General features: G+C 39.8%; 1 protein-coding gene across 1 annotated transcript; it reads left to right on the top strand.

Moving 5' to 3' along the window:
• Window positions 1–819: 819 nt before the first annotated feature.
• LOC135473084 (uncharacterized) lies at window positions 820–25,198 on the top strand. Its single transcript, XM_064752894.1, has 16 exons — window positions 820–899; window positions 1,589–1,674; window positions 2,948–3,068; window positions 3,865–4,046; window positions 5,594–5,726; window positions 6,016–6,200; window positions 8,444–8,600; window positions 14,968–15,113; window positions 15,690–15,725; window positions 17,718–17,753; window positions 18,318–18,353; window positions 19,572–19,592; window positions 21,253–21,294; window positions 21,432–21,528; window positions 22,161–22,295; window positions 22,620–25,198. The coding sequence occupies exons 2-16, from the start codon at window positions 1,596–1,598 to the stop codon at window positions 22,630–22,632; spliced, it is 1,419 nt and encodes a 472-aa protein (XP_064608964.1). The 5' UTR covers window positions 820–899; window positions 1,589–1,595; the 3' UTR covers window positions 22,633–25,198.
• The last annotated feature ends 1,585 nt before the right edge of the window (window positions 25,199–26,783 follow it).

The raw sequence follows: 26,783 nt of genomic DNA, 5'->3' as shown, positions 1-26,783 counted from the left end.
CGTCTTACCATAGAACCAAAACAGTATTTTTCGAGTATCTGGACACAAAAAGAAATTTTTTTTACTAGGAATGGTGACAAGCGATTGGCGTGGAGGTTTGCGCAGTAACTTGTCTTCCACCTGATGGTATGTGTCTTTGGTTTAAACTGACCGCCATCGTCTATAAAGAGAATGATTCATGAGTATGGCGTTTTTAAACAACAAAGACAAATAAGCGTTAATGTACAAATGGCCCAGACGGGAGCGGGTCCTTGGTTCGTCGTGAAAATACTTGTCTTTCAATAGCTGCCGGTAGGTCTATAGGCCACATGGTCAGTTTTGCCTGTATGGACTTAGGTACATTTCTCGGCCTACCTGTTGGTTCAACCCCAATTTCAGACAGGAAATTCCACATCTGTAATTAATTCTTGAGCCGGTCTATGATGGTGCGATTGCGTGGTCCTTCATGTTGTCTTAGGCTAATAGGTCTATGAAATTCACGCGTGGAACACAGGTAGGCTGTGATTGACCATGCCACATATTGGTCGGAAATGTAGACCCACCGTAACGTCATTTGAAAAAGTTTGCCTACCAGTAACCGTATAAAGCCCACTGTACAAGTTTATCAATTGTCGGGTTATATGGGATAGGGTGTTCTCAACGATTTTGTAAGAATTGTTTAAACACGTGTTATCTATACGACGGTTGTGCCGGGACACTTCAAAATGAAAAATAAAAAAAATCATAGTTGCCCTCTTTTCTAAGGGAGGTAATTATTCTATTGAGGTGGTAATGAATATTCAGTGCTGATGTACCACATGATACTCCCTTCCGGCTGTCGTAATCTGTAAGATGCGGGAAAAATGAATGGTGATATGGGTTAAGGAAAGTTATTTTCACTTAAAAAAAGCACACTAGAGGTATGTTTAAACTACTCAGTTATTTGTGCGTTAAGGAATGTTAACTGATGTGCAATAGCTGGCCAAGCTCACATTCTTTGTTATTTGGTCTCTTACAACAACGACACCATATTAAAAGGCGTAATGTCTTGACATAAACGAGTGGTATGGTCAAATGTTCACCGTCTTGTATACAACAATAAGTCCAAGTAATCATCGTTAAAATTGATTCTGGCGCTCCTATTTAATTCATATATTCTTTGTTAAATGGTCTATTACATTTGCATTTTCCGCTTGCTTTCCGACAATGAGAGCTGCTCAGCATTGCTTAAAAGAGAAAGATATTTATAGACTAGGCCGAGTTCGTTTCCACTTCCACAGAAAATTATCGATGAAGGCTGTTAACATTAATTATATTATATATATATATATATATATATATATATATTGGTTTTACGCCGTATTCAAGAATTTTTCGCTTCTACGACGGTGGCCAGCGATAGGCGGAAGGGAACCCACGATCATCCGCAAGTTGTTGAGAGACCTTCCCAGGCTAACAACTCTGCCACGGAGACCCCAACATTTATTATAAAGCCTTAAAATGTTTTGGCACATTGAAAGGTCACCGGAAATAAATTCTCACAACAATGGAAAAAAAAAACCCAAAACAATTGATGTAACTTACTAGAAGAAGTTTATCCTCGTTACAGAAAAGACATGGCTGTTCTGCAGTTCTTGTTTGTACTTCTCATGGGACACATCATGTGTACAAGAGTCTTCGCCTCACTGGGCAATGGTAAGTACCGTAGAGCATGCAACATGCATCTGCCTTAACATCTTTAAATGTGGCCAGTTAGCGAGAGCTTGTTTTGACCTGATAGGTGGAGGGCCTGCGAGTCGTGTTGTGTGCCAGAGGCTTAGTTGTCCGAGTCAGCGAGATCCTTGTATATGTAGTGATTATCTGGGATATGACGGCATAGAACTCTCCCAGCTTACTGTGTGTTCACTTTATACGCCTAAGGTTATTGTCGATTTTCCACTCTTTTTTTTAATGAAAACAAAAATAGAAAATTTTGAAGAAATACTATTAATATTTTTTAAAGATCATTATATCTCTATAAGCTATCATTCACAAGTAAAGTTGGTCTTTACCGGAATAGGAAATGAAACTGATGACCTCTTGATATACTTTGCGACGGAAAATAGGTTGAAAGGAGGCGTTAGAACTGAAGCAAACAAGGAGATCAACATTTTCTTTGAAAGTTTTAAGACACTGTCTTAAATTTATATGGGGGGCCTCCGTGGCTCAGTCGGTTAAAGCGCTAGCGCAGCGTAATGACCCAGGAGTCTCTCACCAATGCGGTCGCTGTGAGCTCATGCTGGCTTCCTCTCCGGCCGTACGTGAGAAGGTCTGGTAGCAACCTGCGGATGGTCGTGGGTTTCCACCCACCATAATGCTGGCCGCCGTCGTATAAGTGAAATATTCTTGAGTACGGCGTAAAACACCAATCAAAAAAAAAAAAAAAAATTTATATGTAAAAATTGTTAACAAACTTGTTTTACTTATATGTTAAAGCAACATTATATTTTTGTGAAAACTGAAACAATCTTAACAAGAAAGTGAAATTCTTTGAGGGACAATCTGTGGATTGATTAAATAAATATTTGCACTGAAAATAAAACTGTGAGATATGGAAAAACTGAAAAATTGTGTTGACTTGATTTGAAAATGGTATCTGAAGCATATGCCTGAGTAATATTTATATACCTTTCATTTGGGCAAAATTTTATTTGTCACCAATTCTACTGTCTCTTGGGTTATGCAGAATGAAAATGTTACTGATTATTCCCTAGTGGTTACCCGGAGAAGACTACAAGTTTTGATTAGTTTACCCCTCGTCTATCAGTCCGCGATATTTTATATTATATTGAATTGAAACGTTGTATGTGGCTTTCCCATAACAAGTTATGGATAATGGGGGCATGTATTGCTAGAGCAATACCTCCGGAATACTTGTTATTTGTTGTAGATTCTCAAAAGTATGATCACTTACTCCTCCTTTTTGCAGCTTATGTAGGTTGTTTCGGTACCGACCGCGTCGTTCACAAAGGTTTGCCATACAAACCAACAGAAGAATGTTGGAGCCGTTGTCAGAAAGCTGGAACGGATAAGTTAGTCATTGCCGGAGGGTAAGTCTTAAACTATATTTACATTAAGATTGAAGACTAATGTCCTGAACCATGTGTTTTACAAAATATACCCTGCGACCTGAGCAATTGAGCTCACGCGGGGCACTGAACAACCGCGGTATTGTTGCTGAGCGATTCTTAGAAATTGTGAGTGACCATCCATTCGTTAAAGATTTTGAACTCAGCGAGCAAACTGAAATCGCTGATTATTGCTCTTTGTCGTTGCTCGAAAGACAAAAAAAATATGCTCGGACTTAAAATCAGCAAGAGATATATTCATCAGGTGGAAATTATATGATTGCGATGATTAAGTCAGTTCAAAAAGCGTGGACTGATCATTTTCATTTGTTTGGTTGCTTAGGTGAAAACATTGGGTTGATCATTATTTCGGGGTTGGGCGTTGGCGGGAATGCAGGGCACAACATCGTCTTGATATTAAACAAATAACATTAAAAATTGTGTGGTTTATTTGTGGGCCGCTTATTGTTAATGATGATGCTGGCCAGATAGTTAATTTGAAACCAATTCCCGGCGTGTTGGCCCGTGTAAGCTGTGTCACAAAAGCTGAAATCAGCAGGCCAGATAGTTAATTTGAAACCAATTCCCGGCGTGTTGGCCCGTGTAAGCTGTGTCACAAAAGCTGAAATCAGCAGGCCAGATAGTTAATTTGAAACCAATTCCCGGCGTGTTGGCCCGTGTAAGCTGTGTCACAAAAGCTGAAATCACCAGACATGACATTCCCACTCGGTTGAAAAGTAAACGTGCAATCTTATCCCCTGTTTTTGTTGTTCCTCAGGCGATGGTGTGGCTGCGGTAGCCCTATGAGACCTGGTGAGGGTAACTGCGCAATAGTATGTCGATGGATAGAGCCCCCTGTGTGCGATTGCTATGGAGCCGGTGAAAAGAACTATTTTCAGGCAGCTCTAAAAGCTGCTGTCAAGTTTGTGCGGAACGTAGCTAAGCCAGTGGATAATAAAGGTAACATTTTTCTTTCAAAGGAGAACTCCAGAATAGATCTGTGCTTAAATTTGCCGAAAGTTACTACAAAAACAATTCCCTTGATACCATAACGTTATACGCAAACTCATGTATATCGTAAGGAAATAATATTGAGTGAGTGAGTGCTTGGGGTTTAACGTCGTTCTCAAACAATTTTTCAGTCATATGACGACGAAGGAATCATTAGGGTACATGTACGTGTAATGTGCCTCCTTGTTGCAGGACGGATTTCCACCGCTCTTTTATTTAGTGCTGCCTCACTGAGACGACTTACCGAAGGCAAGCAAGCCGCCCCGCCCGAGCCATTATACTGATACGGGTCAACCAGTCGTTGCACTATCCCCTTCATGCTGAACGCCAAGCGAGGAAGTTACAACTTCCTCTTTTAAAGTCTTAGGTGTGACTCGATCAAGCATTGATCCTGGATCTACCGGTCCCGAAGCGGACGCTCTACCAACTATCCGGGCCGGTCAAATAATATTGAAATCAGACCAACTGGTCTACTAACTCAAGTGTAGCCAACATGATGCAGACGTGAATCTTGTTAGGCATATCCCAAATGTTGAGTAACCACTGTCTACAAATAATTATCGTTTTTTATAAGTCGTCAACACCTTAAACATACACTTGACAAAGTTTTAAAAATTAATACCTTTAATGCACTTGGAATATGAACACCTTTAAAGATTGTTGAAACATTAACACTTGATAAAACTGATCAGATACAAAAATTTTTGGAAATGCAATCACTCATCGTGGTGTGCTGCACTGTTAAAAGTAACACTAAAGTTTTAAGCGACCCGGAGTATAACGCTTTTCAAAAAGGCTGCTGGGGCCCTCCGTGCCCGAGGGGGTTAGCACGCCAGCACGGCGCAATCACCCAGAGGCATCTCACCAATGCGGTGGTTGTGAGTTCAAGTCCAGGTGATAGTGGCTTCATCTCCGGCCGTACGTGAGAAGGTCTGCCAGCAACCTGCAGATGGTCGTGGGTTTCCCCGGGCTCTGCCTGGTTTCCTCCCACCACAATGCTGGTTGCCGTCGTGTAAGTGAAATATTCTTGAGTACGGCGTAAAACACCAATCAAATTAATACACAAATAAAAAGACTGCTCAATCATGCTGCTAGAACTCTCCTTTGCGGACTTGAATCCCCTTCTCGTTTCGCCACACCTCTCCTCTCTTCTCAAAATGTTACATATTTATTCTTTGAAGCTTCTTTTAAGTTTTAAAAATCCATAACAGACAGAGATCAACAATTGATGATTAGGATTATCTGCAACATACGAAAACTTCGTCATCGTTCCTTGAGTTAAAAATACTCTCCCCCTATCATGGTAATATAGGTTCTAGTCGCTCAGGAGACTCTGTCTTTCATTGCTGCTAGGCAAAAATAAAAAGTTTTTTGTGAGGTTATTGGTGCAAGGTCATGCCGTCGACAATCCATGAGCAGCTAACGTGTATTAAGTCCTTTTACAACTTGAAAAATGTCAGTGATATTTATAACATTTTAATTGATTTGCGTTTCAGGTTACGATTGTGCAGATGTTAGCAGGGAGCACTGGAAAGAACTGTACCCAGAAGGAGAGAACAAAAGGACTGAAAAATGTAGATATCAGCACTGCATTAACAAAGGAACCCGCTACTTTGCGTTTATATATACGTAAGTTGACCTTGTACAAAGTTTGTTAAAGATCTTTGCTTTTCATAAATTCACATTTTGGTATAAAGTCCAAACCAGTACAAAACAAAATATATGCAACTGTTTGTTGAAAGTCTGATATCCTATCACATCATCAGCAGTGGAAACTGTATCCCTTAACTTGAACTATAATTTTAGACGGGAACGAAATCAGCTTGTGAATTGAGTCTATGGTTGCATCCAGACTGCATTAAGGTTGCTGTAGTTGACAAATTGGACTGTTCAAACTGTATATGGTCCTCTCTTGCAGGCAACGTTGTGGCTGCAAGCAGACGAGCAACTTCAATGATAACTATCAGGTTCCAGTGACCAGAGACTGTGTGGACAAAATGTTTTGCGTAGACTTGCCGTATTCGGTTTGTCTGTGTGGAAATTCATTGATAGATCCCTCCAAGTATAATTCAAAAGGAAGTTTGGGACCTCTCCTAAGTACCAGTATGTATCATCGGCACACGTTGATTAGATGTATATGTAGTGTAACTCGCAGATAATTCAACTTGCAGGGCGGACGGATGGTCGTGGTTTTCCTCCGAGATCTGCCCGGCTTCCTCCACCATAATGCTGACTAACGTTGTTTAAGTGATATATTTTTGAGTACGGCGTAATAGAACAATCAATATATATACATATATATATATATATATATAATAATAATAACTTGCAGGTGTCATGTTCACAAATATTATGTCATTCTTCCAATTGCTGGTCTTTAGTCAAGATATTGAATAACTGTGCCATGAAAACATAGTATACACAGTATTGTAGTATAAATTTGTAGAAAGTACAACCTTCATATGAATGCGTATATACATCTATGTAGTCTGATTATATATCGGACAATATAAGCATATTGCCCTCTTTAATGATTGTTTGAAAATATTTTTTTTATTACCTGATTATTTTTGTCCATCAACACAGTTAACTCTCGTACTATTTGAATTTATAATCGGCATTAAATTTTTAGAGTTCGTTGTGATTATTTAAATAGCTTTTAATTTATCACTTTGATTGACGATTTTGCGCTATACTGAAGAACATTTCGTTTATACGACTGCAGTCAGATTTGTATGTGTGCAAGACCTGGAACGCAGCTCTGGGAAGGCCTCCGCACTGGGCCTGCGCCTGGGTGACCTCCTAACGGAAGGCCTCCGCACCTGGGCCCGTGCTTGGCTGACCCTTTGACGGAAGGCCTCCGCACCTGGGCCCGTCCTTGGCTGACCCCCTGACAGAAGGCCTCCGCATCTGGGCCTGTGCCCGACTTACATCCTGGCGGACAAGCAGGAACTAAATGTAGTTTGATTTGAACCTACAGCTTAATTCATGTGTCAGACGTGGCTCGACCTGGAATGGTCCCATCGTGGTTTTTACGCGACAGGAACAACATTATAGCTGTCCATGCATTGGCGAGCACATGTTATATTTTATAGTTTTGATGAATTCAATAATGTATATATTTCATGTAAAAATTAGGGAACAAAGCAAAAACTCTAAAAAAAAACATTGCCAAATATCGGTTCATAACCGAAACTCCAAGATCTACCAAGGCCTAAATGTTCTGTGTGCTCAACATTCGTAAGGATTTCGAAAGACAACTAGTTAACATATTAGTGAGTTGACACTTTCCACAGAAGAGTGCGTATAAAAGAGCACACAGCCTAAAGAAGAAGAAAGTATTAACAAAAAGTAAAAGAGAAAACAATAAAACCATAAACTATTACTTTTCAACTGTGCGTGCGTCATTGGTCAGATGTTGTGAAATTACGTGTCTGTCGTGATAGATCTCTAGATATCACGATTTGCTGCAATGACAACTAAGAATATCAGTATTAAATGTAGTTGCTAAAGCAGCGATGACGGGATCCAAGCTGGCATTTCTGGTTAAGACAACGTCACTTCCTGTTAAATTACTTCTGGTTCCGAGTTTTGGGATATATCAGAGCATGTTGCTTCCATGTCTCCAACATGAATTGCGAAGAAGATACAGTCACTTTCGGGTTTTGGTGATCCGACACCCGGTTAATTAACATTCATTCTCAGACTTAGGTCTGTCACATAATGCCATTTGCACACTGTTTACATATAATTTGTATATGCTCGACACTATAACGCAGGGACAAGATGAATACATTCATGGCCAAATTAAAGTGATATAGAGGGATAAGATTTTCACCATTCCACGACTCTAAAATCTGTGGAAACAAAATACATGTAGGCCTATATTGATTGTAGCTCAGATCTGTTGACATAGTTGTGAAAGGCTAGAACAACATATAATCATGTATCTCACCTTCTGCCATAAGTTTATATCCAAATTTGTGCCCTGCTGGGGGATTCTTTTGTACTGTTATTTAGGACGTTATAGATAGCGTTGGGGAGAGGGAAAGTTGTATATGTCTCTGACTCGCCCGCCTAAAATGTTTACACTCCAGTCGATTGCCCTTGTGACGTTCGAATTCAGTTAGCTCGGATGGGTACTTGATTATGGTTTGATTGTGGTTATCTATGGGAAGTTCCGCTCTCAGTCCACATAAAACTCACATCTGTCGTTTCTGAGTAGGGCATTAAAAATATCAAATTCATACTGGTGTATAAATAAAAATTTTAAAAAGTTAAATAAAATAATAAATAAATAAATAAATAAATAAATGGGATGTCTGTTTTTTGTTTTTTTCTTCCAGCTGCATTTAAATGCTATTCCTTGTTCCTTAACAACGACCAGGCATTGCATAACCGGAAGTTTGCCTTCACACATGTGTTTGACATGTCCGCTTCCCCTGTTGAGTGTATTAATATCTGTCACCGCAACAATCACCCATTTGCTGCCATCCAAAAAGGGTACGGTATTACATATACATGAAAAAGATTTGTGCCATTTATTTCCTTTCCTTATTGATTTTTTTGAGGGGGGTGGGGGTTGTTGTTGTTTGGTATCATTGTTTTTTTTTCCTCTCTCTCTCTCTTTTTTTATCATGGAAATTTCCAGTGGAAACATTTCTGGTAGTAGGCAGGTTGGAGAGATGAACCTGTCATGGAATACTATAGAAGAAGCGAGGTGTTATTGTGTATTTGTAATCACATGTGACAATATTGTCAACTCATATTCGCATTGTCTGATGCACGACTGTATTGGTATTACATGATCAAAGTTTCTCATTGCTTATATAGATTTCCATTCCTATGATGACAATATCAACAAATACATGATCGTGTAAAGAAATTACAATGGTAAAGAAAAAAGAACTATTTAAACTTCTTCGATTGGTCATATTTGGGATTCAGGGTGGGTAAGTGTTTCGGATCAAGTGGGGTTTTTGGAGGGTAAATGTTGTGATTCTTAGTGGGTAAATGTTTGGGATCCTGGGTGGGTAAGTGTTTCGGATCATGTGGGATTTTTGGAGGGTAAATGTTTGGGATTCTGGGTGGGTAAATGTTGGGATTCTGGGTGGGTAAATGTTTAGGATCCTGGGTGGGTAAGTGTTTCGGATCATGTGGGATTTTTGGAGGGTAAATGTTTGGGATTCTGGGTGGGTAAATGTTGGGATTCTGGGTGGGTAAATATTTGGGATTCTGGGTGGGTAAATGTTTAGGGTCCTGGGTGGGTAAGTGTTTCGGATCATGTGGGATTTTTGGAGGGTAAATGTTGGGATTCTGGGTGGGTAAATATTTGGGATTCTGGGTGGGTAAATGTTTGGGATCCTGGGTGGGTAAGTGTTTCGGATCATGTGGGATTTTTGGAGGGTAAATGTTGGGATTCTGGTTCGGTAAATATTTGGGATTCTGGGTGGGTAAATGTTGGGATTCTTAGTGGGTAAATGTTCGGGATCCTGGGTGGTTAAATGTTTCTGATGCACTAAATAGCCCGTGCAAATGCCAATGCATGTGTATCAATGGCCTCTATTATAAATATACTGGCTCTTCTAATAAAATCCATTCTCCAATCCTGATTTCAAGTACATGTATATCGATACAGTTGTTCATATTTTCTACGACTATTTTTCGTAGTGTATAGATAGAACCAAATGCATGTATATGTGTTCACCAACTTGTATCTATTCATCATTGTAAACAGCAATGACATTAACCAATTGGTGCCTGATCACGGTTCTGATAAGCTAAACACTAGATTTATGATCATGTAATAACACATTGCGCTCTGGAAGGCTAACTGTAAGTATTTCCTCACCCTTACATTCCTCATCTTTGTATGCTATGTGAATGTTTCTGATAACTATACCAATTACTATTCCTCGATACTTCCTGGTGGTCACTCATGTTATACTGTTTAATACGTCAGATAATTAACTTAATACCACATTTACTTACAAGTACATGTGAAATATGTATATCTTATGTTAATTATCGTTATAGATTAGAAGTTAATCAACTCGTGAAATTAGGTCCATTAAATACTTATAAACTAATGATATTCCCTACCATGGTTAGTGGAGTTTCCGAGCATGTGCTTCCTTTATACCTATCCCTATATACATCATGGGTGACTTAAATCAGTATAGGGTGGCAACTGGGGCATGGAATAATTTTTTATATTATGAAAAAAATCGAATGTTACTGAAGATTTACGAGCATCTTTGCTGAGCAATTATAGCACAGAGTTCATGTCTTGGTCTATTATTGCTGTTCTTTCTACGCTCTGTAATCAACATTACTTTTTAACTATACATATGACTTTATTACTTAGATGTGGAGACATACATGTAAATCCATGGCCGTCATATCAGCATAATTAAAAAATTTGTCACTTTAATGCTCGGAGCTTACTTGCTCAAAGTAAGGACAACCTCTCCTCTGGACGAGGCCTACACCTTGTTATGTAAGCGATATAATTATGATGTTATATGTGCCTCAGAAACCTGGCTTAGTTCTGATATACCCGATGAAATAGTGAACCTAAATGGATACTGTATAGAACGCAAAGATAGAGACCGTCGTGGGGGTGGAGTAGCGATTTATTATAAGTCATCATTTAGTGCTATGCGTAGAGGGGATTTAGAAAATGACTATGAAATGTTATGGATTTCAATCAAACAGTCTAATAAACATATACGGTCGCTGTGAGTTCAAGTCCAGCTCATGCTGGCTTCCTCTCCAGCCGTAAGTGGGAAGGTCTGACAACAACCTGCGGATGGTCGTGGGTTTTCCCCGGGCTCTGCCCGGTTTCCTCCCACCATAATGCTGGCCGCCGTCGTATAAGTGAAATATTCTTGAGTACGGTGTAAAACAACAATCAAATAAATAAATAATAAACATATATTTTGTTCCGTTGGCTATCGTCCCCCGAACCAGTCTTCACAAACACAGGATGAGTTTCTAGTTAACTTCTAGTCAACTCAGCACTGACTGAAAATCCAGACGCCTTGATAATTATGGGTGGTTTTAATGATAGGTGTGTTGATTGGTCCAAATACCACGATAAGAGTGAACTAAAAATGAAGTTGTTTGATATTATTACAAGTAAAAATTTATTTCAGGTAATTAATGAGCCCACGAGATATAGCAATGGAACTTCATATATTTTAGATTTAATCATAACAGATAGTATCGGTTATGTAACTGAATATGGAGTAGCTTCGCCAGTGGTCAATCTTGACCACTGTTCTGTATATTGTACCTTAAATATTCTGGTAAATAATAAACCAAAAGCATATAAAAGACACATATGGGATTTTAAATGTGCTGACTTAATACAGCTTCAGTCAGTTATCTCTAACACTCCCTGTCCTTGTGTGACATATTGGATGATATGGATGATAAACTGTATGTTTGGAACAATCTTTTCTTATCTTGTTGTGCGGATGCACTACCAAATAAGCAAGTGATAATACGACCAAGGGATAAACCATGGATGACAAATGATGGTCATTATAAATTAAGTATAAGAAATAGATGTTTTAAAAAATTTAAGAGGAGTAAGTCTGAGGAAGACAGATTTCGATTTTATTTATCTTGGCGTGAAGCTAATACCACTAAGAGAAAAGCAATATTAAGATATGGTGAAAAACTAAAGATACCAAGTTTTATTGGTCTATAATGAAATCTCTGATGGGTTCAAAAGCGAAACCACCTGTTCCTTCTTTAATTGTTAACGATAAAAATGTATCAAGTGATACTGAAAAGCTTAATGAGTTCGTTAGATTTTTGTAAGCCATTCAGCTCTTCCGTCAGTAATACCAGTTTTACCTCCATTGACCTATTATATTGCTGCACGCCTTAGTTGTATACAAACAAATGAAAGGGAAGTAGCTGATTTTCTGTCCAAACTAAATATTAGGAAAGCTTTTGGTGCCGATGGAATTAGTAATTTCATGCTCAGTAATACAGCGGAAAATATAGCACCTTGTCTCACTAAACTATTTAATTTCTCACTTCAGTCAGGAGTCTTTCCATCAGCTTGGAAACTATCTAGAGTATGCCCTGTCTTTGAAAAAGGAGATAGACATGATATGTCAAGGTTACAGACCAGTTTCTTCACAGCCCTCTCTCTCTAAAGTGATGGAAAAAGTAGTATATAAGCACTTGTATGAATATTGTATTAACCATAACCTTCTAATATCGAATAATTCTGGATTTAAACGTGGCGACTCGACAATATGTCAGTTAACTAAAATTGTACACGATGCATACAGAAGTCTGGACAGTGGTAATGATACGTGTTTAGTTTTCCTAGATGTAAGCAAGGCTTTTGATAACGTCTGACATGAGGGTCTTTTGTTTAAGTTGAGACAGTTTGGTGTTGGGGACCCATTACTGACATCGATTAAGAATTATTTATCTGATAGAAAAATTAAGCTTGTTTAAACGGAGTTGATTCAGACATATATTCTATTCAAAGTGGAGTTCCACAAGGCTCTGTTCTAGGAACGCTTCTTTTCCTGATTTTTGTAAATGACATAAATGTGAACATTGAATATAATATCAATATTTTTGCTGATGATACATCTTTGTCCGAAGAGATGACTGAGTTTATTACATCTGAAAATAAAATAAATCGAGATGTAGGTCGCTTGTTACAATGGGCCAAACAGTGGCTGATAACATTTAATGCACAGAAAGCTGTATACTTACTTGTTTCCTTAAAAAAGAACCCAATGTACCCAAAACTGTATTTAGATGGTATTGCAGTGAAGAGCGTTCAGAACCATAAACACCTTGGTATCATTCTACAGCACGATGGTAAATGGGACGAACATATAAGATTACTCGTAAAAATATGTAATAAGAAATTAGGTATTATAAATAGAGTGAAGAGGATATTAACAAGGAAGTGTTTAATAACCTTACATAATAGCCTCATTAGATCTACAATAGAGTATGGCGACATATTATATGATAACTGTAGTATTGCGCTTCCCCAAAAACTGGAAGATGTTCAACGGCGCGAAGCTTTGCTTTGTACAAGTGGTATGCGTCGTACATCAGATAAAGTTCTGCTGAGTGAACATAATTGGACACCACTATATGTTCGGCGTAGACAACATAGGATTCTGCTATTTTTTAAAATTGTAAATGGGCTTTCCCCACCTTACCTACAGTCCCTATTACCAAGACGATCAACAGAGTATAATACATATAAGTTAAGGTATAGTGAAAATTTACGTATATTTAGATGCCGCCTCAGTATGTACAAATCTTCCTTCCTCCCGAAAACAACTTTGGACTGGAATAATTTACCTAAACATATTCGCCATTCTTCAATTAAAGAACTTCAAAAATTTCTATCTTCACCAATTATTACTACACGTCTAGTGATTTAATGTCGTTATATAATGACTTTAGCAACTTTTCATCTGCCCAGCACTGCAGAACGAGAATGGGACTCAGTGCTCTTCGGGCAGACCTTTTTAAGTATAGTATTATTGAAGATACTACTTGCCATTACTGTAATAATACATGTGAAGATACCTTTCATTTTTTTTTATTTGCTCTCAACTTGCCACTCATAGGAAGCACATGCTACATACCCTCACACAAATTATTTCACCTGGTGTAAATTATGTTGTTTTTATTCCACAATGTTCACGATATATATGTAATATACTTTTGCTTGGCTCTAAAGATCTAAATTACGAAGATAATAAACTTGTTTTTCAATGTGTACATAAATTTATCAATGACACAGAAAGATTTTATGACCATGGTAATGGTAATAACGATGTTAACATTGTAAATAATAATTAATTTATTTCAACTTATATTCCGTTATCTGAAATATATATTCCCATATTTATGTATAAGTACTTCGTTAGCTATTATGCTGTTAATTGATGCTTTGAGGAGATCTCCGTAGTAGCCATTAGGCTGTGAGAAATCCTCGTTAAATAAATAAAGAATTAAATTAAATTCTGATCCTGGGTGGGTAAATGTTTGTGATCCTGTGTGGGTAAATGTTTGTGATCCTGGGTGGGTAAATGTTTGTGATCCTGTGTGGGTAAATGTTTGTGATCCTGTGTGGCTAAATGTTTGTGATCCTGGGTGGGTAAATGTTTGTGATCCTGGGTGGGTAAATGTTTGTGATCCTGGGTGGGTAAATGTTTGTGATCCTGGGTGGGTAAATGTTTGTGATCCTGGGTGGGTAAATGTTTGTGATCATGGGTGGGTAGATATTGGAATTCTTTGTGGTAAATGTTCGGGATCCTGTGTGGGTAAATGTTCGTAATTACGGGTGGGTGTTGTGATTCTTTGGGGGTAAATGTTCGGGGTCCTGTGTGAGTAAATGTTCGGAATCCTGGGTGGGTAAATGTTTGTTATCCTGGGTGGGTGAATGTTCGGGATCCTGGCTGGGTAAATGTTGGGATTCTTTGTGGGTAAATGTTTGGTATCCTGGTTGGGTTGTTGTTTGGGATCCTGGCTAAATGTTTGGGATTCTGGGCGATTAATGTACGGAATTCTACGTTGATGGTTGAGAGTCCAGGTTAGTGAATGTTTGGTATTCAGGGTGGGTAAATGTTGGGATTCTGGGTGGGTAAATGTTGGAATTCTGGGTGGGTAAATGTTTGAAATTCTGGGTGGGTAAATGTTTGGGATTCTGGGTGGGAAATGCTGGGATTCTGGGTGGGTAAATGTTGAGATTCTTAGTGGGTATATGTTTGGCATTCAGGGTGGGTAAATGTTTGGGGTGATGGGTGGGTAATGTATGGTATACTATATGGTTAAATTTATACAAAGTATTCTTTTCGTATTTCAGGGGTATATGCACGTGTCAGAAACATAAAAATCACAGGCCGTTTACGAATGCGGACTGTACATCAACGTGTTCGAAGGACACAAAACTGAAAGTTTGCGGTGGTGCTTTTACCGCCTCCGTCTTCAAGGCAAATCCACAACTATTAGGTAATCTGGGGTGAGACGACTGCTAAGCAGTCACAAGAATATACTATATAGAGATTGGAGCTGTGGTTGAAGCGTATGTCCCTTGAGCTGATTTTGTATATCCTCCTGGGCGATTAGTGTCACTTGTCTTTAGAAATGTTTATAGAGCCGACTGTCAGATATGAACAATTTGTAGACGAATGTCGTTTATGACGCTTGATTTTGGCTTGGCTTGGCTTTGCTGGTGGGTTTAAGGGAGACATGATTGGCTGACCAACCGTGCTGTCATTGGCAGGTTGTCATCGAAGTCTTCAGAGGAAGTATAAATACTATGTATGTAATCCTTGCTTTGTTCTTGGGTTTTATGGGCCAAGGCGAACTCGAATGATAATGGTTAGGATATGTGAGATCCGCTTAATTCAACCGGAGTTATCAATGATACTGTAAATTAGTTCAAATTACCCCAATATCATAGCGTCGTTGGTTTCTACTTCTGTTTTCCTTTACTTACTTAACAATTTGCTCTTAGAACATTATCAAAACGTGTTTACTTTTGATAACCGTTTTGCTTTACTCTGTTTGTTTTGTCTTTCGCAGTAACGACACCAGCTCCGAGGGTCGTGAAGATAAAAGGTAAGCACCCATTTGCCTTTTACGTGAAATATTATCAGAGTGTTTTTTTTTCACTTTCAAGGATTCTACTGTATTTCTAAATGTAAAAATCAGCCCAACCAAACTATACTATCCAAAAAAAGAAACGCATAGGTGTTTTGTTTTATTTTAAAATGAAATAAATACATTTTGTCTTCATTTCATGAGCAAACTGTGTTTTAATATTGTTAATAGTCACAGTTAGCACACATTTTATTCCTCAAAACATTTCTTGGTTGAAAATCTTGAGTTTTGAGGCCGTTTTTGGAAGAAGTAAAAAATACAGCACCACACTGCATCACGTGCAATCTTACACGCCGAACTTACGCATGGAAAGCCTGCAGTGTGAGACTATGAAACCGCAACTTCGGGCCGGAAATCGGCGTCTTTCAAGTGGTGTTTTCAAGCTGATTCAACATGCCACGTCTTGACACTGTCACAAGAAATATTGCCATTGGAAGACTTCAAGCTGGAGAGTCCCAATCGTCCATTTCTAGGCGTCTACACGTCAGCCAGAGCACGATTTCACGGCTTGCTGCCCGCTACAACAATACTGGGACAGCAAATGACCGTCGGTGTTCAGGTCGACCACGTGTCACTACAGCAGCCCAAGATCGCTACATAAGGGTCCTCCATTTGCGTGACCATTGTGCTACAGCTGAAAGCACAGCAGCCAGCATACCGGGACTGAGGAGGATATCAGGTCAGACAGTGCGGAACAGGCTGAGGGAACATGGACTGAGAGCCAGGAGGCCCTGTGTTGGGATCGTGCTGCGTCCTCACCATCGCGCCAATCGCCTCCGATGGTGTAACAACGTGACTGCATGGAATCTACTCAAGTGGCGACGCATTTGGTTCAGTGATGAGTCCAGATTCCTATTGCAGAGACGTGATGGTAGAAACCGGGTTTACAGACGTGCTCACGAACGTTATGCCCCTAACTGCGTACGCCAAGTGGACAGATTTGGTGGAGGGAGTGTGATGATGTGGGCAGCAATATCGTATACTGGTCGTACAAATCTTGTCCACGTTCAGGGAAATCTTACGGCTGTACGCTACCGAGACACCATCCTGCAGCCACACCTCTTACCTGTCATTGACGTTCAACGGGAGTTGTTCCAGCAGGACAACGCCAGACCGCACACGGCACGTGTCACAAGGGACTTCCTCGCCGAAAACAATGTAAATGTGCTACCCTGGCCGTCCCGTTCCCCGGATCTTAACCGAATTGAGCATTTGTGGGATGAACTTGATCGACGTCTACGCCAACGTCAACCTCAACCCCAAACGCTTCAAGAGCAAGTTGCATGTTTGCAGGAGGAGTGGCAGAACATTCCCCAGGCCTCTATCCAGCGTCTCATCCAGTCCATGACAAGGCGTGTCAGAACTGTTATTCGTGCCCGTGGTGGTCACAACAGATACTGACTTTCCACTCAAGTGGGAGACTCATTGTGAGTGTCTTACCTCAAGTTGATGGCCTTGTTGTCTAGATATGGACCCTTCCTTAATCTGTGTAAAAAAATATTTGCAGAATAGCAATTCTTATTTAGTTATGCATAATTGAAAAGACTGCACCACCTCCGCAAAAAACCGGGTTATGCGTTTCTTTTTTTGGATAGTATATATCTGAACTGAAATGTATCAACATCGTCGCTATATCGTCGATATTTATGATGATCAATGATGATCAAAGATGATCAATACATTACACATTTGATCAACACTTTCTATACTTGACCCGTTTTGGTGGCTTCCTTGGCCAGTCAGGACGTCAGTATCGCTGGCTGGGATCCGTGCAATAAACGGAAAATGATATAAATGCCGTCCCAATGTAAGGAGATATATCTTTCCAGGTTTCTGTTTGTACCGTCCTTCAACTGTTGACCATTCCTGTCTATAGAACATTGTCAGAACGTATGTTTACACATGATAATGGCTTTAAAACATGTATGTTGATTCCCTCTTTGGCAACAGTTACTCCGGCTCCGGCTCCAGCTCCGAAGGAAACAAGTAAGTAGGCTACTTCTATGGTTCGTTATCACGAACTTTTATTAGTCTAATATATAACATAAAATATAATGTTGTTGATTCATATCTTCGATAAACGTAGATTTACGGTAAGACCCGGAGGGGTAAGCGAAGATTTAGTATGGGAATAGTATATATATATGCAGGATCTTACTATACTGCACTGTAAATGGCTGTGATCCCACTTAATCTCATTGCACTAGCAAATTTAAACAGTCACTGAGATTTAGGAGCAAATATATTTTCTGTGGGAAGGAAGAAGCGTACATATGCCCTCAAGGGCTGTGCATTTATGTTTGCGTACGTGGGAAGGTCTGTCATCAACCTGCGGATGGTCGTGGGTTTCCCCCGGGCTCTGCCCGGTTTCCTCCCACCATAATGCTGGCCGTCGTCGTATAAGTGAAATATTCTTGAGTACGGCGTAAAACACCAATCAAATAAATAAATAAATAATTTATGTTTGTCTAGGAAGACATGGCTGTAGTTCTTCTATAGCTCATTATTGACAATAGGCTAAGTATTCCTGTCCTTCATCTGCTGTTTCAGTGGCCGAGAGTCCACCCAGCATTGATACCGATGAAGGTGAGTAGACACAGATATTTCGTTCAACCTATATATACATTCCTGTATCAGCAGATGTATATAAGCATGGCACTGCATGGGGCAGCCATTTCAAAGCACCGTGTTCAAAGCTCCCAAAGCATAGTTTCTTTGCGTTACGGTATCGGTGTCTTTGACATGGTTATCTCTGCATCAACGATACACCGCAGTAGAGCCTGTTCTGTTACTTCTGAGGCAAGCATAAACCGCAGTAGAGCGTGTTCTGTTACAGCTGAACCAAGCATAAACCGCAGTAGAGCCTGTTCTGTTACGGCCGAACCAAGCATAAACCGTAGTAGAGCCTGTTCTGTTACAGCTGAACCAAGCATAAACAGCAGTAGAGTCTGTTCTGTTACAGCTGAACCAAGCATACACCCCAGTAGAGCCTGTTCTATCAAACCTGTACCAAGCATAATCTGTAAAAGTACCTGTTCTCTTACATCTGCACCCATTATATACTGCGGTAGAATCTGTTCTGTTACAGCTGCAACAACCATATGCTGCAGTAGAAACCGTTCTGTTATAGCTGAATCAAGCATACGCCACAGTGGAACATTTTCTGTACCAAGAGCTCATTGTATGAGAACCTGTTCTGTTACATCTGCACTCATGTATATACTGCGGTAGAATCTGTTCTGTTACAACTGCAACAACCATATACTGCAGTAGAAACCGTTCTGTTTCAACTGAATCAAGCATACACCACAGTAGAACATTTTCTGTACCAGGTGCACATTGTAGGAGAACATCTTCCGCTACAGCTAGTAAGGCATAGAATACTTATTGATCTCTCACAAGCGAATCTTTTAGATTGTTATGAGGCAAACTTTTATTTATTTGATTTTAGAGGGAATGCCAGAGATGGAAGGCCAGTAAATCTTTTCATGATATTCCCTATCCATCGTACTCTCCATCCATTATATTCCCAGTCTATATACAAGTACATTTCGATGAAATTGCCCCATTACAAATTTGTCACAGAAATGATTCCAAACGCATACACCGTGTAGAATCCCGTATGTGAGTGAGAAATAATGTAAATGGAACGTAAAAAATCAGTTTTCAGCTGATAATAATGTAGTATCTTTGCAGAGCGTTCTGTATGCATCTCTCATAGTTATCTCTGCACTAAGCCTGCACTGTGCAACCTGTACTGTTACAGCATATATTTCTGCACCTGTTGTATTCTTTTTATTTCAGAGGATGTGGAGCAGAAAGAAGGTTAGTTATTCTTCATACTTTCATAATGTTTACTAACTATATATTTCGTTGAAATTAGTCACTTTACATATTCTGGCAGATATGGTCCAAGCACCTGCACAAATTCTGTTGAGAAAAAAAACACAGGGTAAGTTGTATCCTGTTGAATAAGGGGATGCACGTGTCACAGCCTCGCCTTTTCTTTTGTATTACACGAAAACGCCAGTCGTTTATGGCCTTCTCACTGGCTGCTTCTCTCTGTCTGTGGAACTTTTGACATCCTCTCCTAACCCTCCAATACTTTAATAAGGACCATTCATTTAACGAAGGATCTGAGTGGACAACAATAAATCCCATACAGGAGATGACGCAGCTATTGCGTGTTTGCCCTTTTTATTTTATCTGCTATTATTGTACAGTGACGTATGCTCAATGAATCATGGCGTTAGAATGGGGTAAGTTGATTAAAACGAGGAAGTAAGTATATAAGACATGGAAAAATGTCAAACCTGCCTTGAAGTCATGGGGAATGTGGTGCATAGCTTTAATGGAAACTGATTACGCTTCGGTGGAGACAAGCAGAGTTTTGTTATAGGCCTATATATATATATATATATATATATATATGACAAACCTGTGCTTGCACAAAACTGTGCTAAATTGGATATCCAATTCACCTTGCTAAGAGCGTATTAGACATACCTCTTGCTGCACTCTGTATCCCACAATGCTTTGTAAGTTTCGGGGATGACGTCAATATAGAGAGGTGTGCCCTTAAATTGGTATGACGCTTTATATATGGTTTGATATGAAACATTTCAGAGGCACGCGTGAGAAACGATCACAAAATTTTTACACTGGTTAGGCACATGTAAAACTCCTTTATTTGAAGGAGATAAATGAACAGTCGATCTTTTACTTGATATAGCGTTTGAATGAATAATGTATTAAATCATACAATATTAGAGATGGTGTAATCACAGATTATGAAGAAAAAGTAGATAAGAGCTAATCAAATTAAATTTTATAACCTCTCAAATAATAACAATCTCTACATTGTCCGATGTATAGTATTAAAATGGTAATAAAGCTTGTGTATATGTATAATGCGGATTCTTTATTAGATAGCGAAAGGAGTGAGCTTTGTCGTACATGGAGGTAAATTCCACATGTAGACGGGTCCCCTGGGACATATAGCGCAAGCCCCTCGCTCTTTAGCTGTTGTCCACACGGCTGTGTCGGATTTGGCCTTACTTTACAATATGTGCACATGTAAGCTATACCACTGCATTAGCATGTGGAAATAGCAAACAATTCCATTTTTGGAATGAACGAAAGTCTCAACGGATAAATTTGGTCATGTGAGTACCACAGTGATGGGACTAAGCTATTTCCATATCTGCGGGCAATATTCATCATTATATATGTAGCATCTTACATGAGGGATGATAGTGGAATTGACAAACGTAGTCTGCATGTAAAACAATTTAATTCTGAATGAAGAATGGATCTAAAGTATTTGAGTCTAACCACAACGATTCACTGGATATCTGGGATCACCGCTATGTGAGGTGAAACCTGACCAAACTAGTTCAGTTAGTAAGAAAAGTTTTCGTTTTCATTTTACCATTTACGTTTTGTTTTGTTTTTGCTTATTATTATTATTATCATTATTTTGCAGGAGACATTATCGTTGAAAATGAAGACGATTTCGTCATACCTGGTAAGCGTTACATGCATCGTGATTGACATTTCAGCCGTCTTTATCTCCGTGCAAGGATTTATGGGTAAAGTAAAACCTACTTGTAGTTATGAATATTCATTACTGAGCATTATCGTATATGTAATTATCTCTTGTAGGAGACGATGGTGGGTTTATCGGAATGAGTAATGACGTTGTTATGAAAATTGGGGGTTTGGCTGTCGGAGTTATTATTTTAGCCATCGTCGTCATATGGTAAGCCTCATCCATATACAACATGCTTGATACTCTCTAATCCACCATAATGCTGGCCGTCGTTGTCAAAGTGAAATATCCTTGAGTACGGCATACGATACTAATGAAATAAATTAATGGTACTCCTTAAAAACGACTGTGTTCAAATCTGCACATCCATAACGTGATGTATATTTGTGGTACATACATGACTTGCTTGTGAACAGAATTATATTTGCCACAATATATACTGTGTAGCACGCATACACTGCAGTTCTTGGAGAGTAACTTCAGTGTTACAACACCGAGAAAACAAGGCAGTAAATCTAAAGCAAGAAATTCGGAAGGATTTATGCTAAAAGAATTAAGAAATCAGCAATATAAATGGTAGAGGGAAGGTGCAATTAAGTAATATTATACATATACAGGCGCTCAAAAATGTAATCATTATCGATCTGTGCTATATATATATTCCATGTATTGATATTTATCGCTATGTAATAATATGCCGCACACGTTTTTTACATTTTTTTGGAAGCGGCTTGGTATTAATATTGTTAGAATGAGACGACTTAATATTTCATTTTTTTATATTTTCGGCAGAGGAAATCTTCAAGCTTTTTACCCATTTTTTTTATTACCGTCTCTTCCAGTCTTTTGTGCAGAAAAGGCTCAGACTCGAGTAAAAAGAAGAAGAAAAAGAAGAAGGACAGAGACAAAAAGAAGGATAGGAGTCCCGAGGAGAAAGAAGCTAGACGTAAACGTCGGGAGGAGCGCAAACGTCGCAAGTGAGCTTCTACCCAAGAATGGACGCATTCATATTTAAACAGGGCCAGAATAGTTTCTGTAACACACGACGTGTTCAAACACCGATCAAGCCACTACATACTTGAAATTAATTTCTCTCTCTCTCTCCCTTTCTCTGTATTTTCAAATGGCAACAAGCGTAAGGCAGGTCGCCAGTAATCATATGAAGCGTATTTCCCTCCCCTATTTTATAAAATCGTCCAAGTATAGATTGGATTGTTTCTTTAACATATGATGTAATCATGCTTTCAACAAGCAGCCTTATCGCGAAATGAAAATGTTCCTCTTTCTTCTGTCTTTTGAAGGCAACAAAAGTGATAGGGTCACTGGACTGAAGATGTGACATACGTATCAGTGCTGGAGGCCTCGAATCTTTGCGCGAAAGTACAGCTCGAACAACATATATTCTCTATCAATGGACAGCGATTCAGTCGTGTACAGTGAATGAGGAAGCGGGGTTTTCATTATTACTTTTTGTTTCGAATCTAAACTTGTAAGTGGATGCGGTGCTCTATAGTGACATAATGTTGCGATTCGGGCTTATCACGGACTCTATGTTCCCTGTGTACATGTATGTATCCTCTGCGGTGACTGTTTGCTGAAGTGGGCTCTGACTTGTGGATTGAGTGGAAGTAGTTTTAAATACAGTGACTGCAGCTACACTTCGAAATTATAAACTTAACTGTGGACGCGATGTTCTCCCGGTGTTTGAGTGGGGCTTAAACATGTGTGTGGATAGAGTGTCATCTTCGTTGACTGTGAGAATCTGGCTTAAACTTGTGTGGATAGAGTCTCCCTCGGTGACTGTGAGAATCTGGCTTAAACATAAGTGTGGAGAGAGTGTTCTTTTCGGTGACTGTGTAAGAACCGGGCTTAAACATGAGTGTCGATAGAGTGTCATCTTCGGTGACTGTGAGAATCTGGCTTAAACATAAGTGTGGAGAGAGTGTTCTTTTCGGTGACTGTGTAAGAACCGGGCTTAAACATGAGTGTGGATAGAGTGTCATCTTCGGTGACTGTGAGAATCTGGCTTAAACATGTGTGGATAGTCTCCCTCGGTGACTGTGCGAGAGTTGGGCTTAAACATGGGTGTGAATATAGAGGCTCTCTCGGTGAGAGAATGGGGCTTAAACATGGGTGTGGATGGGATGTTCTCTTCGGTAACAGTGTGGGAATAGGGATTAAACATGGCTGTGAATGGAGTGTTTCCCTAGGTGATTGTGTGAGAATCTGGCTTAAACATGTGTGTGGATAGAGTGTTCTCTTCTGCGACCGTGCAAGATTCTGGCTTAAACATGTGTGTGGATAGAGTGTTCTCTTCGGTGACAGTGCAAGAATCTGTGTGGATAGAGTCTCCCTCAGTGATTGTGCGAGAGTGGGAGTAAACATGGGTGTGAATAGAGAGTCTCCCGCGGTGATTGTGTGAGAAATGGGGCTTAAACATGAGTGTGGCTAGAGTGCTCTCTTCGGTGACTGTGTGAGAATGGGGCTCAAACATGTGTGTGGATAGAGTGCTCTCTTCGGTGACTGTATGAGAATCGGCCTTAAACATGAGTGTGAATGGGATGCCCTCTTAGGTAACTGTGTGAGAATCGGGGTTATATATGAGTGTGGATGAGATGCCCTCTTCGGTGACTGTGTGAGAATCGGGCTTAAACATGAATGTGGATGGGATGTCCTCTTCGGTGACTGTGTGAGAGTCGGGCTTAAACATGAGTGTGGATGGGATGGGATGTCCTCTTCGGTAACAGTGTGAGGATCGGGCTTAAACATGACTGTGGACAGAGTACTCTCCAGTGATTATGTGAGAATCAGGCTTAAACATGAATGTGGATAGAGTGCTCTCTTCGGTGACCGTGAGAATCGGTGACCCTCAGTGACTGTGCGATAGTGGGGCGTAAACATGGGTGTGAATAGAGAGTCTCCCGTGATGATTATGTGAGAAATGGGGCTTAAACGTAAGTGTGGCTAGAGTGCTCTCTTCGGTGATTGTATGAGAATCGGGCCTAAACGTGAGTGTGGCTAGAGTGCTCTCTTTGGTGACTGTGAGAATCTGGCTTAAACATGAGTGTGGCTAGAGTGCTCTCTTCGGTGACTGTGAGAATCTGGCTTAAACGTGAGTGTGGCTAGAGTGCTCTCTTCGGTGACTGTGAGAATCTGGCTTAAACGTGAGTGTCTCTAGAGTGCTCTCTTCGGTGATTGTGAGAATCTGGCTTAAACGTGTGTGGATAGAGTGCTCTCTTCGGTGATTGTGTGAGAATCGGGCATAAACATGAATGTGGATAGAGTCTCCCTCGGTGACCGTGAAAATCTGGCTTAAACGTGTATGGATAGAAAGCTCTCTTCGGTGACTGTGTGAGAATGGGGTTTATACGTCAGTGTGGATAGAGTTTTCTCTTCGGAGACACTGGGAGAGTCTGGCCTAAACATGAGTGTAGAAAAAGTGTTCTCTTCGGCGATTGTACGTGAATAAGGCTTAAACATGAGTGTGGATGGGATGTTCTCTGCTGGCTCAATCTTGCTTAAACATGAATGTGTTAAGACTGTCTCTTTGCGGACTGTGGGAGAATCGGGCTTAAACATGAGTGTGGAAGCTGTATTCTTTTTGTCGTATAGGTATGGAGATTTTGGAAAATTAAAATGTGTTAATTCTCTGGGTGTGTGGTTTAGCAGAGAAGTCTGGTGTAAATGAATATGTACTTTGCATGTTGTTCTGTTTTACTTGACCAATTGTAATCCGATTGATTGAAACCTAAAGCAATCATGCTCTGTACAAATTTGATCAAAATTAGTTAAAGAGTTTGCTTTCCGCAGAAATACGTGTTTTTGTTTACAAAAGAAATCTACCATGCGACCATAAGCTTAGAGCGCGTGCACCGGTGTAAAACGCATTATAGTCAGACCCGTTTGGTGAGTAAAATGAAATTATAATATTGGCAGACACAATTTCAGTCGTGTCATTTTGCAGGGATTTGTCTAATTTCTCGTCTTTTCCCCCTGTCTGTCTTACTGTCTGTGTGTCATTCAGACCACTTGTCACGCCTTGGTTTCAGTAAATCACATACAAGTCAGCTGTGTCTTTTAACAACATTCTGAGATCGGCTGTCTTGCTTCCCATTGTGAAACGTTTCTAGTAAATATACACTTCATTTACTGTCTTCCAAGGTTAGTATGCATATCAACAGTAGTTTTTCCAACTCGGTGCAAAAATCAACGCAAAATGAGGGGAGGTAACTGTGGTGTTCTTATTCGGATTCGGTATGGTTCGGATTACGCAGAGGATGACAATCACCTTTGCTATGTGGATGCTTGAGGTGGCATTCTTTCGGCACACGACATTTCGGCACAAAGTGGGAGGCTGGTATTTCGATTCTTGGCACCTATTTCAACATGGGCATGCTTTTGTATGGGTTCTTTCTCATACAGTTTTGTGGTCACATTGCTGTTACTACTTTTCAGTTCGACGTTAAACCCCAAGCGCTCACTCACTTTCTCAGTCCAGACCTGTGATCATACAAGCGAACTTTAACCTTGAACAATACATATACTGTAATTATCTATTAGTATGCTTATACTTTACGTTTGATATAAAACTTGTATGTGGCAAAGATCTATAAAAGTAATATGTGCCACATGAGCATTACAAATTGTCGGCCAGTCTTCGGATCCCGTGAATTAAGACGGCATTGCGCGACAGCCTATTAACACTATACACGACCCATCAAGATGACCCGATCAGCCAAACGGTTCTTGTCCATTCCTGCTGGCTCGACCTGACCAGCAGGGTCACAGGCTCGAATCCAGTTTTCGCTCGTTAAAATGCGGCTTTAAATGGGGAGGTTTTTAAGTGAATGGCGGTGATATGGTCACGGTTTAGTACACGGTATATTAAACCCATAAACTTGACCCTTGTCGTATTTGGATGCAGGAAATATGATTCAGTACGACATTAACCAGGTATACTATCGATGTATATTTTCCATGAAGAAAATCATTTTGTGAAGATATATCATATCGTCATGTATATATAATCGAACTATTCTGCTAAAAATTCCTTGAACTGACGCCAATATCTGTACGGTCGTTACCATAATTAAGAATGCCATGCATGTACCAACATCACTACTAAGCACTGTAAAGAATACGTGTAGTTTCCTATACAGGGATTGGGTCATCGCGTTACTATACACAATGATGGTATATAGCAGCAAGCTGTACAACTAAACTCACAAAATGTCTCTACACGTTGGAATTCCGCAGATAGCTTACAGATATATATGACCAATCATTTATAGGACATACAACAAACTAGGTACAGTGCCTGCATGATGATTCATACACCGAGGATGCAATATATACTCCAGGGTGCTTGCTTAGTGTGTGTTTGTAGTGTGCCTACATCACAAAACGTCCACTTATATAATGGCTGTCGGGTTTCTGCGCCGGAGAAACCAGACAGTTCATGTCGA

This window comes from Liolophura sinensis, chromosome 8 (assembly GCF_032854445.1).
Source record: "Liolophura sinensis isolate JHLJ2023 chromosome 8, CUHK_Ljap_v2, whole genome shotgun sequence".
NCBI lineage: Eukaryota > Metazoa > Mollusca > Polyplacophora > Chitonida > Chitonidae > Liolophura > Liolophura sinensis.
This window is presented reverse-complemented; position numbering and strand designations above follow the sequence as displayed.